The sequence below is a fragment of the Gymnogyps californianus genome, chromosome 13 (assembly GCF_018139145.2).
Source record: "Gymnogyps californianus isolate 813 chromosome 13, ASM1813914v2, whole genome shotgun sequence".
NCBI lineage: Eukaryota > Metazoa > Chordata > Aves > Accipitriformes > Cathartidae > Gymnogyps > Gymnogyps californianus.
The window spans coordinates 17,095,197-17,108,077 of NC_059483.1; the positions used below are offsets into that span (position 1 = coordinate 17,095,197).

General features: G+C 46.0%; 1 protein-coding gene across 1 annotated transcript in view; it reads right to left on the reverse strand.

The window, feature by feature from the left end:
* The window catches only part of DNAH1 (dynein axonemal heavy chain 1), a 73,482-nt gene extending 61,339 nt beyond the window's left edge, over nucleotides 1-12,143 (reverse strand). The window contains exons 1-10 of the mRNA XM_050904890.1: nucleotides 11,874-12,143; nucleotides 11,211-11,283; nucleotides 8,584-8,758; nucleotides 7,918-8,074; nucleotides 7,250-7,382; nucleotides 5,551-5,712; nucleotides 4,769-5,021; nucleotides 3,349-3,506; nucleotides 2,298-2,509; nucleotides 763-1,061 (exon numbers count right to left, since the gene is read on the reverse strand). Of these exons, the coding sequence (XP_050760847.1) occupies nucleotides 763-1,061; nucleotides 2,298-2,509; nucleotides 3,349-3,506; nucleotides 4,769-5,021; nucleotides 5,551-5,712; nucleotides 7,250-7,382; nucleotides 7,918-8,074; nucleotides 8,584-8,758; nucleotides 11,211-11,283; nucleotides 11,874-12,143 (1,892 nt within the window). The remainder of the gene's footprint in view (nucleotides 1-762; nucleotides 1,062-2,297; nucleotides 2,510-3,348; nucleotides 3,507-4,768; nucleotides 5,022-5,550; nucleotides 5,713-7,249; nucleotides 7,383-7,917; nucleotides 8,075-8,583; nucleotides 8,759-11,210; nucleotides 11,284-11,873) is intronic.
* Between the last annotated feature and the right edge of the window lie 738 nt (nucleotides 12,144-12,881).

A 12,881-nucleotide genomic window follows, 5' to 3' on the forward strand; every position in this document is an offset into this window, starting at 1 on the left:
CTCATGTTGAGAATTGGAGCTGCTTTACAGAAAAATTGCAGATGCTCTTCAGACCAGGCATTCAGCATCTCCAATATACTCCTAAAATGCACCTTCTGGAAGTTATATTCAGTATCTCCCCATCTTGTACGCTACCAGCATGGCTCAGGATCAGCTGAAGTCAGTGTTAAGACTTCCACTGATTTCAAGGTAAAAGGCCCCATGTGAGTGGCAGGTTTTTTTTCTTTTCTTCCTGTTTTCAATTTCTAAACCTTCCTTTTTTAATACCATGAAGGACAGAAATCCTTAAATCAATACCCAATGGAAGAAAATTCTAGGCACTGGGACAACCCGAATTTGGCATTCTTTAGAGATCCCAGGCCAGATCCTACTCCTGAGGTTTAATCCAAGAATGGAATTAAGCAGCCATACCTCCTGGTATTCTTCTTCTTGGCCTCCAGAAAAAAGCTAGGAGTAATTATTTGCTCCCTTGAGAATGCCGAAAGCGGCTAATCTTTAGAACAGTATGTCAAAGTAGGAGACCTTGGTTCTGATGGGCTGCCTCATATCACTAACAGCAACTTGAAATCTGTACTAACAGAGCAGCCAGCTCTGTGTCATTCTTCCATACTCAAGCAAATGTGTCAGGTGGAGGACTGGGGGAAACAGCCCAGCCTAAAGCCCCCATATAGTGCAAAGCTTGCTTGCAAAAACAGTAGTTAGAAAGACAATGGCACTACACTTTTCTGCTCTTTCCACCCTTTTTTTCTCTCCCTTCCTCACCTGTAGGGACTACTGATGAGATCATCTCCCCATTCCATGTCCTTTGAGCAATTCAGGATACCATGGCAAGCATCCAGCAAAAGCTGGGTGAAGCTGATCAGCGAGTTCTGGACCAGATACCGTACAGAGTCCTGAAGCATGAATTTGACGCGCTTCATCAGCTTATGCAGTTTGGACATCTGGTAGACATCCCAGTGGCTCTGTTCCAGGTTGTACCAGTCTTTGCCTGCATCTCTCAGGTTGCTCTTTACTGCAATCTTTAGAGTATCGATCCAAGTACCCTTGAGAAACATCTGAACCTAGGGCAAAGAAAAAAAGCAAGCTGTGTAATCCTCCAAGGGCTGATAGGAAAGCAGTATGGCGAGGTTAGCTGCTGGCTGGGACTGCTGGACCTTTCTCTGCAGTGAAAGGCAGCTGTTCTCTCAGAGCTGTGGCAGCTAAACAGTAGCTCTCAAATCCATGCACACACACATGGCATCTGAACCTGGCCATACATCTCCTTCACTGATAAAAGACCTACAAAAAGAAAGCCTGATATTAAAAAGCGGGAATGTTCCATTCTTTCTTTTCATACACAGTGTTTCCTTTTTGTTCTGTTTTCTTTAGAGCAGTATCCCTGGAGCTGCCTGTGTCAGGGTCCCTCATAAAAAGTTGTGTAGACAGTATGATGAGCAAGTAAAGGACAGAATGTTGTCTTCTCTTGACAAGTGAGGAGAAAGAGGGGAAGAAGCCAAGGGCAGCAGCAGTCTGCAGTGTTTTAATGTATTAAAATACCACCAAATGTCACTTTTGCTCCACAGGCAGATGCTGTTTGTGTGTAATAAAACAAGCTCAGTCACAGAGTGGATGACAGCACTGCCTAGCTGAAACAGCATGGGACTGGGAAGGACTAGCACATGCCCTCTGCCACTGATTTACTGTGTAACCCTGTGCAAGCTACTCCATGTGGCCACTTCCAGGGTGCAATGTGCTGCCCTCATTTAGAGGGTATGAAGATCTTCTGGCGAGAGTTTTACCACAGAGTTGCAAATTTTTGTCCTAGTCTGTCTGCTGGCATTGCAAGCAGAGTAATTTAATTAAGTACATAAAGAACATAGAGTGTAGAAAAGCATTATCCCCATGAGTGCTTCAGGAGGAATCAAAGCTCTTGTGCCTTGCAGCTGGAGGGATGGGGAAATAAAACCAAAAAAACTGGAAACTTTTGTGTGCCAACCAGGACTGTTATCTGCATGGAGACCAGGAGCAGGAAAGAGGGGCTATAGCCCTATGTGGCCACTTGTTCAACACATGACTAAGAGCACGGTCAGCATCAGCTGATGCTAACTAGGGGGCTATGGCTCTTTCAGCCCATTCTCCCCACATCCCAATAAATTTGACATGCACATGCAAATTCCTCCCTGCCCCACCCACAATGTCTCCTTTGAAAGCTCATCCGTTCCCAGGGAATCAATCTGCCGCTGCTGCATCTGTCTAATACATGCTGACAGCCCTGCTGGCTGCTCCCTGTGTTCACCCCCCATGCTTCCTCCGCTCACCTGAGTGAAGGTCTGGGTCTGGATCTGTTCAAACTCCTCCAAGCAGACATGCTTGGCTAAGGTTGAGTTAAAGAGAGACATGGTGGCTGCCTTGTTGCACTCATCTTGCACCTGTGTAAGTAGAAGGATGACTTCTGGCCTAGTCAGGAGTGAGACAAAGTTGAAATTTGCTTGTCGTTCATCAAAAGGATAGTCTGGGATCCAGATGAGCCCTGGCACCGAAAAAAAGAACATGTTATTGCCTGCAACGGCCATCCCAGCTTCTGTTCTAGAGGAAGAGTACAGCACCCTTTGGGACAGCGCTTGTGAAAAGGACTCTCCTCTGATGCGCAGGCCTTATGTAGCAGTTTCAGCAGATGGCTGGATGAAAGAGAGAGTCTCTGCTCTGCAGCAGAGACTTTCTGCAGCCTCCCGTTAGGGGATGAGGGACTGTCTTGGTGCCTGACCTTCCTGAGGCTTTGCCTCATGAAGTTCCCATGAGAAAGAACATCGGACTTGAAGAATCTTCCCACTGAGGCTTCAAGGCACAGCTGAGTCATCTCATCTGTGAGAAGCCACTTGTGAACCACCTCAAGGCATTCCAACCTTTGGAAGATTGAAGTGCACAAAATACAACCCCCCCATCTTTTACTGTGGTCATTTTCCTCCAGTTTGGGACTCTAAAAGAGCCTGAGCCCTGTTTCACGCCTGAGGTATGCCACAGCTGAGCACAGCAAATGGAAGGCGGCCAGCCCCAGCACAGAGCAGAGTGGAAGGCAGTTAAGCTAAGTACACTGCCATGGATTTGGTGCCATTAAGGGTACACTTGCAGAGTTACGGCAGCTTAGCTGATTCATGGTAATGTGTTATACTGAGGTAACATGAACATGCAAATATACTCTAAAAAAGAGCAGACATACTCAAAAGTCTCATATAATCTCCTGCTGCTGCCCCTTATGAGACCTAATCATTAACATGAACCTGAGAGTTTCTGCAACAAAGCATAAATCCTATCAAAGACAAGAGGTCCTACAATCATGCCGACTTCAAACTGCTTCACTGTGTCCCGTACCTTTCTCTGGTACTTTCTTCTCCTCTTTGTCTGGCAGGGTGACATAAGAAAACGTCTGAGGTTTGGAAGTGACAACTCTGTCAAAGCTGATTCTGTTCATGGTGCGTTCATAGTCTAATCTCACTTCTTTCTCCAGGCAGCACATATGGTCTAACACCCTGTTACAAGACATGGAAACAACGATAACCCACGGTGTTTGAGCAGGAGTGTGCCTGTAGCTTTACTGCAAAACCCACCCTTCACTCCCTCCCTCCTGGATTTGCTAACCCAGAAGCTCACATACTACTGAATGCATTAGGAGAGCTGTGCAGATAATGCAGCAGCCAGCAAAACTATCAACTGGACATTTAATGACAGAGGCAAGTGGGGACCTGGGACTAGGACTGCAGCCTTCTCAAGTGTCTTGTCAGATCAAAGCAAAATCTCCACTGGGGGTGTGCAGAGGGAGAAGCATTACAGAGAGGAGGGGAAAAAAAAACAAGAACAGAGGAAGCTAGCTGGCAGTTCTGGAAAAGCTGGGCTATCTGAGCTGTCCTCCCAACAGCCTCCTGCTGAACATCTCTTGAAATCAGTTTCCTCAGCTAAAACATGTATACAAGTGCTGAAACCCTGCTCTGTTTGCCCTAGGAAATCATCATCTTTCACCTCAAGCAGGCAGAGTACTTTTCTTTATACCTCTATTTCTGCTCACAAACAGAGACTAATTACTCTCCTACTCTCTCGTTTAGGCTGGCAGACCATGCAGCCCTTCACACCTTCCTGTCTCTGAGCAGGGCAATCAGTCATGGCTGATTCCCAGCGACACTACCAATGGCTCATGATTCATCAGCCCAGGGACTCTTAAAACACCTTCCTGATATGAACTGCATCTCAAAGAGACACTCGATTATATCCAGGTGCAGATCTCCTGTTCTGTTTGCTTCACGCTGTACAGATCTTCTTTTGATTTTAGCAGCTGTTAATAAGTAGAAGAGTCACCAGCAGACAACAGCCAACTCTCTGGAGACAGCTGGTGGTCTGCAGATCAATTCAGCAATGACTGATCTGTTCCCTGAAGGCACAGGGAGACAGCAAGGTCAACCATGCCATTTCTGTCCAACCTTCCTGCTGTTGAAGGCCACTTAACTGCAGGTGTAAGCACGGCTCAGTGGATCTGCGTATGAAGTATATCTACTTCATCTGGGAATACTGACAGATCACCCATCCTCTACATGTGTCCCTGGGGCTCTTATCCTACCTGCTTCTGATGACACTCTGGCCAAGAGGGTAGTATGCGCAGGCTGGAAAGCAGATGAGATCCACAGTCTATGAGTTGGCTGCTCAAGATCTGCCTCCAGTGCCACTCGTTTGTATCCCTATGAAGCCCTACAATGTTAATGGACTGAAGGCTGAGACCCCAGACATGTACTTGATGCTTTACCTCTTCTCTTTCTTCAGTTTGGGAGTATGCATAGCCAACAGCTTCATTTTCCCCAGGCTCTTCTCGCTGATGCTATTTAGTCCATCTGTGGGCATGCAGTCCACATACAGGTGATACAGTAGCAGCGCCTGTGTCTTCTTACGCAAGCTGTTGGCAGAAACTACCCGCTGTGCAAACACCTGAGGATCTTCAGCCAGAAACAGCAGGCAAACTCGTGGCACCCAGTACTGACATGACAACAACGGGGCTCTTCCTGGGAAATGAAAGTAAAGCTTACAAGAGTCTACAGGGAACACAAAACTCAGAACGGTTTGCAATGCTGACAGCAGCTTTTTGATAGACAATATAATTGGGTTGGCTTACTGGAGATCAAAATGAGGGACCAAAGCTGAGGACAGCAAGAGACAAGGAGCATGGAATTAGCGGCACCTCCAAACTTTTCAAAAGGGGGGTACTTCATCTTAATCTGTTGACATACCCCCTCAAAATGGCATTGGCCCAGAAAGACCATCATTTAACTTGTCTTGAAGGCAGGAAAGATGGGAGACAGAGAAAAAGGGAAGGTATCTCCAAAGGGAAGGCCTCAAATAGGTTGTCAAATTAAGGTGTGGAGTTCTCTCCCCTAGAGGTTTTTCAGCACTGGTTAAACAGACATGTGTCAAGAGTGGTAACAGGGAGAGGAATTAAATGATTTCTTGACATCCTTCCCATGGACCAGCATGGCTAATGGACTAGCTTTCCGAGTATATGCCAGGTCCCAAAAGGCCTTACTTGAAACACACCTTCTGGAGTTATTCCTCCATTGAGGATGGGTCTCCCTTCTTCATCCTGCACCAGCCCGTTCTTATCTGTTTTATGGACCAAGTAGAGCTCTGTCTCCTTGTCATAATCCAGAACACCAACATCAATCCACTTGTAGATTAACTTCTGGCTTTTGGGGTCCTCTGAGAGAATCAAGGATTATAACAAGGTTAGCCCTTTCTCCTGGAGGCTACAGCAAATGGACTTTCCTGATCAGAGTGGTGAGGTTACAATCAAATCCCTTTACTAGCTTGCTTCTCAGTCAATCTCACATAATTTCTGCTGTGATCAACTAAATAATGAACTCAGGTCTTACACCTTAGCATTTCCAACTGTTTGCACACACCAGAGACCTCCATTTTCCTCCTCTTACCTCTGTGGGTTCCCTGTGGACCATCCTCCCACTGCCTGCTTCAGGCACTCCCACTCACTCTTTGCAGCCACAGTCTCATATTTGGGTCCCGTATGCCCCTACATCCACTCTTTCAGCCCACACCTGGGGACCCCTCTGCCTCCCGATTCCTTCACCCCTTGATCCAGGACCCCTCATTACCCACATGGGCTCTATGGGGATCCTATTCTCCTTTCCTATGTGTGGCTCTAGCCCTGTGTTGCCCTCCACATGAGTCCTCATTCTTCTAATTGGGAGTGGGCATAAAACCCTGTACCTTCTTCCCCAATCTATTATTTCTCTGGGTCATTCCCAGGGCATCTAACTCTTAAATGTTCAGCTCCTCTTAAATGCTGGGAGGTGCTAACCAGACAGATATATATATCTATATCAATATCAATATAGATACAGGTCAGGACAGCATTACACTGAAGTTGAGAATGGATGCTGTTAACCATGCGTCCGAGCTATAGGAATTTGCAACAGTGCTGGCACTATACGGATGCCGGTGGTCTCACCTCCCCCAGGGCCTAAAGGGTCTGACTACTTGTGTGCAGAACAGTCCGTTCAGCCTGGGGACTGATCAGGTGTAGCGTTCCCCAAGGCAGCTGCAAGCAGAACTCAGCCATCACATGCTGGCTGCCCGAGGATCCACACAGCTTATGTTTTATGCTTAGGTTTTGCAGACAGCCAAGCCTCTGGAGGTTGCCCCAGAGCTGCAGTCAGTACGCATGCCGGTTCCTATGCTTTAAAGGTAGTGCATATGTGTTGATATAAGCTGCAGCCACAACTGGACACCAGTACAGCTGTACCTAGTGATGCCTTCTCATTGGGAAGGCTCTGAGTGACAAGAAAACAACAGATGTCCATATTACTTAATTTGCGCCAGATTTACTACTTGGATTTTCACTGCAGTCTGAACTTAACTTCTGATCCTGCACTTGCAGTGAAATCCAGGCAGAACAGACCATGTTCAAGCTAACTAACTTCACGATGATACCTACGTATCAATAAAGTGAAATTTTGACTGTACTGACTTCCAGGCACAGAAAGGAGGGCAAAAGGCAGAGGCTACTTCTAAAAAAGTGAAAGCAGTCAGTCCAGGGCAGGACTGACAGTTGTCGAGATCCCTGATCTCTTGCTCTGGCTGCCTGAGCCTGGTCAGAATGACTTATTGCTTTTCTGCTAGTCAGAGCTGCATTTGTCAGTATCTACATGCTCCCTTCTGCTGAACGGGCCTGTAATTGTTAGCGTTGCCTCGCTTGAGCAGTAACTCATTCAAGCTTTACCGTGTCCCAGTACATCATCTGTAGGTAAAAGTGCTTTTCCAGGCACTGGCTTTCTATCGTGAGAACCTGGTTCCAGTCCTAGCGAGATCCACTCTTCTGGAGTTCGACAGTCATACTCGTCATTGTCAAATATCTAAAAAGCCAGGACATGAGTGAAATGAAGTCTTACTTCAGAGAGAAGAAAATATCTGACACAAAATTTCATGGGAGGAAAATTAACATGCAGTTCCTAAATGGGCTACAGAAAGGGAAAACAGTCCAGGTGCAAAAGCTGTGCTGATCTTTGATCAACGATCTTCTCCCAAACAGCAATATCTGTACCTCTAGCCCTTTCCTAGGGAGCAGAGACACCACCTGGAGAGGTCTCATGCAGTAATACTGCTGACTATTGCATCCAGAAGAAAACATGAGACAATACATTTTCTTTGGACACACAAATGACAGTGAGGAGCACCCTGAAGGACTGTTAGTTCTGATGGAAGTTGTAGGCACCCTGCAGAAGATGCTCAGCATCTTGTAGAGATCCTTCAGGGCCCAAGCCTGCTCTAAAGCATTTCCTTGTTTTATCGCTTGTTGTATCAATGATGGCTAAGTGTACTGCAATTACCAGAAACATCCTGTGGTATAAGCAATGAGATAGATCACAAGTGCCAAACACGCTCTCTTACCTTTAATGGGAGGTAGATGGGAAAGACAGGATCTTTCTTCTCCTCAATAGTTGGCATATTGTCAGGATCGTGGTGCCTTGGCATCAGCTGATTGGAGTCTATCCCCTTGCTGGCTAAGAGCTGAGCAATATCAAAGGTGAGATATAGCCGTCTTCTCCTGTTTTGAATCAGAGGGGGAAATAACCACTTAATGTGCCTAGAAGGGCTCCCATGCCTGTAACTCCACTTTTAGATCGTGCACCCCTATCAGTAAAAAAGTTTTTGAGCACACACTGCATATATGTATATTTCTTCATCTACAGAATAGAATAGTTCAGTTGGAAGGGACCTACAATGATCATCTAGTCCAATTTGTAAATTATACACATGTACTACTGTACTAATATATTATGTACATTATAGAGCACACACAAAAATAGAAATTAAAAAAGGATGAGAAAAAGATGAAATAAACACTATTTTGAAAAAATATTTTCTTCCCACATCCCAGTGCATTGTCTTGTGCACTCCCTGTGGTGTGCACACCCCACTTCAGAGACCACTGCCTTACAGGATAGTATTTTCCTAAAGATTTTTAACATGTCATGTCTTGAAAGCAAAAATCAACACCCTAATCTGCTGTGTCCATTCCATTATGATGCCTCTAGCCACTTTCTGGTCACTTACCTCTCTACTTCAATCTTCTGAGGGCATTGCCCTGGAAGCCCTTGGAAGGCAATCTGCACTTTGGGCTTAAATGACTGTACTGGGAAATCTGACTTGATGAGGTTCTCAGTGGTTGGTCCAATCACTTGCTTATCCAGGACACTTCCAAAGTCCTCAGGCATCTTGAACGTTGTGACTAAGAGAAAGCGAAACACACATCTGAAACCACCAGACATCACTCTGCTTTACATTCACCTACACAGGAGGACTGTGCTGTCTCCTGGGTTGTCTGCACAAGCCACTTCACTAGATTTGTGAGAGAAATCAAGCAGACATCAAATGGGAAACAGAAAGGAAGACCTTTTTTGCTGCTGGAATATGTTGTTATGTTTTTCCAGTATCAAAATGATGGCATAGAAGAAGCCTCCACTGAGAATTTCTGTCATGCACCTTATTAGGAGGAAGGGCATGGACCTGGCTCTAAAGAGCTCTGTTTTGTTCCCAGCTTTGCTACACGCTCTCTACATGATTGTGGGCAAGTTACTGTCTCTAGTGCACAGCTTCCCTCACTCTCAGAAAGGGGTGGGATTCCCCTGCCTCCCTGGGCTGCCCTGAGACCAAGAGTCAGTCGTAGCTGGGAGGAACTCGGTCAAGATGGTGATAAAGGGCTTATGAATATTGCAGGAGAGAACAAGCCGCTCAGGTCATCTTTACGTGCTGAAGTCCCTATTCACACCTTACTTGGGACAAACCTCTCCTCAGTTTTTGCTCAAGCGAACCTCCCACTCACATTAGCAGGGGTGTGAGAAAAAATTGAGTTAAACAGCTAACAATCTCATGATGTGGCCAAATGTTTTCAATGGAAATTTGGACTAAGCAAAAAGTATACATTTCCAAGAACTGGCTGAAATTAAACCATGTCATTTACCCCGTAAATAAACTAAACTGTTTATGTTGCTAAACAAGCCGCAAATAATAGAACAGCAGCAAACTGGGAATTTGAAGCTTAACCTAAATTAAGTAATTGCATGCAAGCTTTAAAAAGCACTATTCCCTAGACAGCTAAGCATTGAGCTAAAAATAGGTTTTAGTGGAGTGAGAGCTTTTCATTTGATGAACTTTCACACTTTACCAAGGAGAAATTTAAGGTTCTGGCTCGTAAGCGGGTATTTTGGACGTCAAGCTTTGGACCCAATCCTTCACCCTGCTCTGTGTGCTTCTGCTTGCATCATGGATGCGACCCCTTGATTTCAAAGCAATTGTGCAGAGCAGCCAATAATGCTGAAGCCAGACACATTTCAGGATGATCAGGTACCGAAAGGGTCCTCTAAGAGGTCACTCGCTTGCCCTTCTTAAATGGCCCCTGACACAACCCCTGTAGCTATACGTTGTCTGCTTAGGGACTACAGGAAATAGCCACTGAACTGGCTCCTCTCTTTCTACTCTCCTCTCTTAGGAAGGGCGCCTAGCCTGGAATAAATACGATGCTAAACATTTCCATTGTCTGTACCAACATGCATGCTCACAATAATTTTGAGGAATCCCTAAAACGCAGAGGGTATACCACAGCTCCTTTAGCCTCATGCATATCTCTTGCTTGGGGTCTTTACAGAATGGCCCTGATTTATATTTGTTGTCAGGGAGCACAGCTGTTCCAATTTTGTCACTTCATTGTTGCAAAATCCATGGCACCATCCATTACGGCACTTTGTGCACTATCAACTATTTATGTCAATACTTAGCGTTTCATTTGCATTTACATTTCCAGCTTGATAGCTTCTTCCCCCTTGAAGAAGCAGCAGATCATAAATAGAGATCTGTCTCCACTCGTTAGGGATGAGTCTAGCTTGTCAAGATTCACTTGAGGATGCAGTCATTTGTCCTCACTCATGAAAATAAATGTCACTTCTAAGCACAGGAAGGTGGTATATATAGGTACCATCTTTCTCTAAGACTACAATCCTCTCACATGCACACTTTCTTCCCACCCACTCCTAGCCTATGATCCATATCCCCAAGAGTGCTCTAGGCCAGGAGAGTGCTGGCAAACCTTTCAACAATGCTCTGTTCCTATATTTGAGCATCCATGATACAAGAAGCTCTTGTAAGCAGGTGGGGCCAGCAGCTCTGTATACACAAAGACCTCTTGCATCTAGGGAGAACAAGCCGCTCTGGGGTGCAGTTGGATGCAGAATGAATAAATGAGAGAGGACCATGATTTTGGCTATGGGTGCCTAGACCCTGAATACAGCTTTCATGGGCAGGTCCCATTTTCAGAGGAAAGGGGCACTGCTGGCTCCATACGCAACGATAACGCATGCAAATTCAGTGCTCTCCTGGCATACGGCCCATGGGACCAAACTCCCATACGCAGCAATGCAGTCTACCCTGAACGCTGGAGGGATCTATCCAGCAGAAAAGGGAGCATGGTTTTACCACCCAGTCAGATCACTTTGCTCCACCTCTAAACAAAATTCACTTTTCACAGGACATTCAAGCAGCTCAGCACCATTCCTGGCACTGAAAGGAGAACAAAAGCAGAGCACTAACCTAGTCATCAGCCTCGTTCCCAGCATGCTCACTATAAGCATCCATAAGAGTTATGGCCCCATTTCCTGCCACGTCACGTTTTCTCTCAGTATATTTACCTTTAGGGGTGTGCTGCTCAAGGTCCGCCTGTCTTAGCAAAGCGTGGTACATATGGGGGCCAGCAAAAACATCCTGAAATGCAGCATGTGAGGGAAGTGTCAGAGAGAACAAAGCACAGTTGTAGCACAGTGGGAGAGTGGGTTATAGAGGTCCAGAGAGAGAGTGAGACTGTATGACTGACTTTACCAGAGCTTTAGGGACAATTGAGACTGTGAGTATTGGTCAGAAAAGGCTCAAAGAGGCACAAATACCTGGAAACTTCAGCCCAATGCACAGAGAGGCAGGGGATTTGTCAGCAGAGTGCAGCCTGACGTCAGCTTAAGATGTGGACTGGGGGCTGATTAGGCAGGCAGTCATTAGGGTTTTACTTCCAAGTATCATCTGCAGTCACAACCATGTGCCTGCCCTGCCATGCTGGCATCCTAAACCCAGGCAACATCATGACAGTGATAGCACTGGCCACTGAGGAAGGCAGCACAACTACGATCAGGAAGAGCCTTACGGCTTCACTTCGTAAGGGTCAAGGTCTTGCACAAAGGCCTCTGACCAAAATGAAGGGCTAGGACGTGGGGTGAAAACTGTATTTCTCCATACCAGGTGTACCATAGGTCTTTCCATTTTAGAACGACAGTGGTAGAAAAAGAATTGTTCTTTGCGCTTACCCCTGAGATGTTGGAGGCTCCTGGAGCAAGGACATCAGCATAAACCGTCTTTTGTCTATGGGCCGAGTGGTTTTTTGGCCCCTGGTTGCAGCTATCAGGAAGCACCAAACTCATTCCTGGACTGCAGTTTGAGCATGAAACCTCATTGCTGGTACCGGGAGGGTTGGGGCTCCTACCCAGAGAATTCGTCAAATCTTTCTTTGCTTTATCCATCTTCTTAGGAGAACAATGCTGTGATGCAACCCTGGGCTTGCTAGAGTGGAAAGACATTGAGCCTGTTAAACACTGTCTCTTTGGCACTCCTCCACACCCTCCCACCGCGCTGCATATCGTTGGCTTGCTAAGAAGATGAGTGGGTAACAAGGTAGGTTCGACCCCCTGCTTCGGTACCAAGTGCTGCCTTCATGACCTGGGGGCCATCGGCCTCACATGGCTGACTCGATGCCTCACTAACCCTGGGGAAAGAGAGCGCTTTATTATTCCAAACGGGTTTTGGAGGGGGAAAACCAGGAGTATACACATGAAAAGCTGCTTTCCTGAAGCAGCAGGGGCTTCCCAGCATTCAAAAGGCTGCCAGGAGAATTTGAGTAAACTGAAGTGCTACTTTTGCTGTATCCGAATCCCTTAAAAACCTTGTCACACTTGACTCCAGTGGGAGCAGGCTACAGCCTAGATACCAACACAGCTACTCCCAGGTGTAAAGTCTGACTCTTTCATTTAAATAATTCAGGAGAGATGTTTAAGTATCACCTAACGAATATTAAAATATAGCCAGAAGCTCCCCTCTCTCTCCTCCTGCAGGGGATATTTCTGCTGGTGATCTCAGCTCACAAATAATTTCTACTCTTCCACCTTGGGAAACGCAAGTCCAGGCAAATATCACAGTTGTACAGCTTTATTTTATAAAAACCTTTGCGCACTGAGAGATACTAATTAAGAGCAGCCCTTGGACTTCTGGCACGATGATAATGCAACCCTTGATTTTAGGCTTGTCTAAATACAGAGATG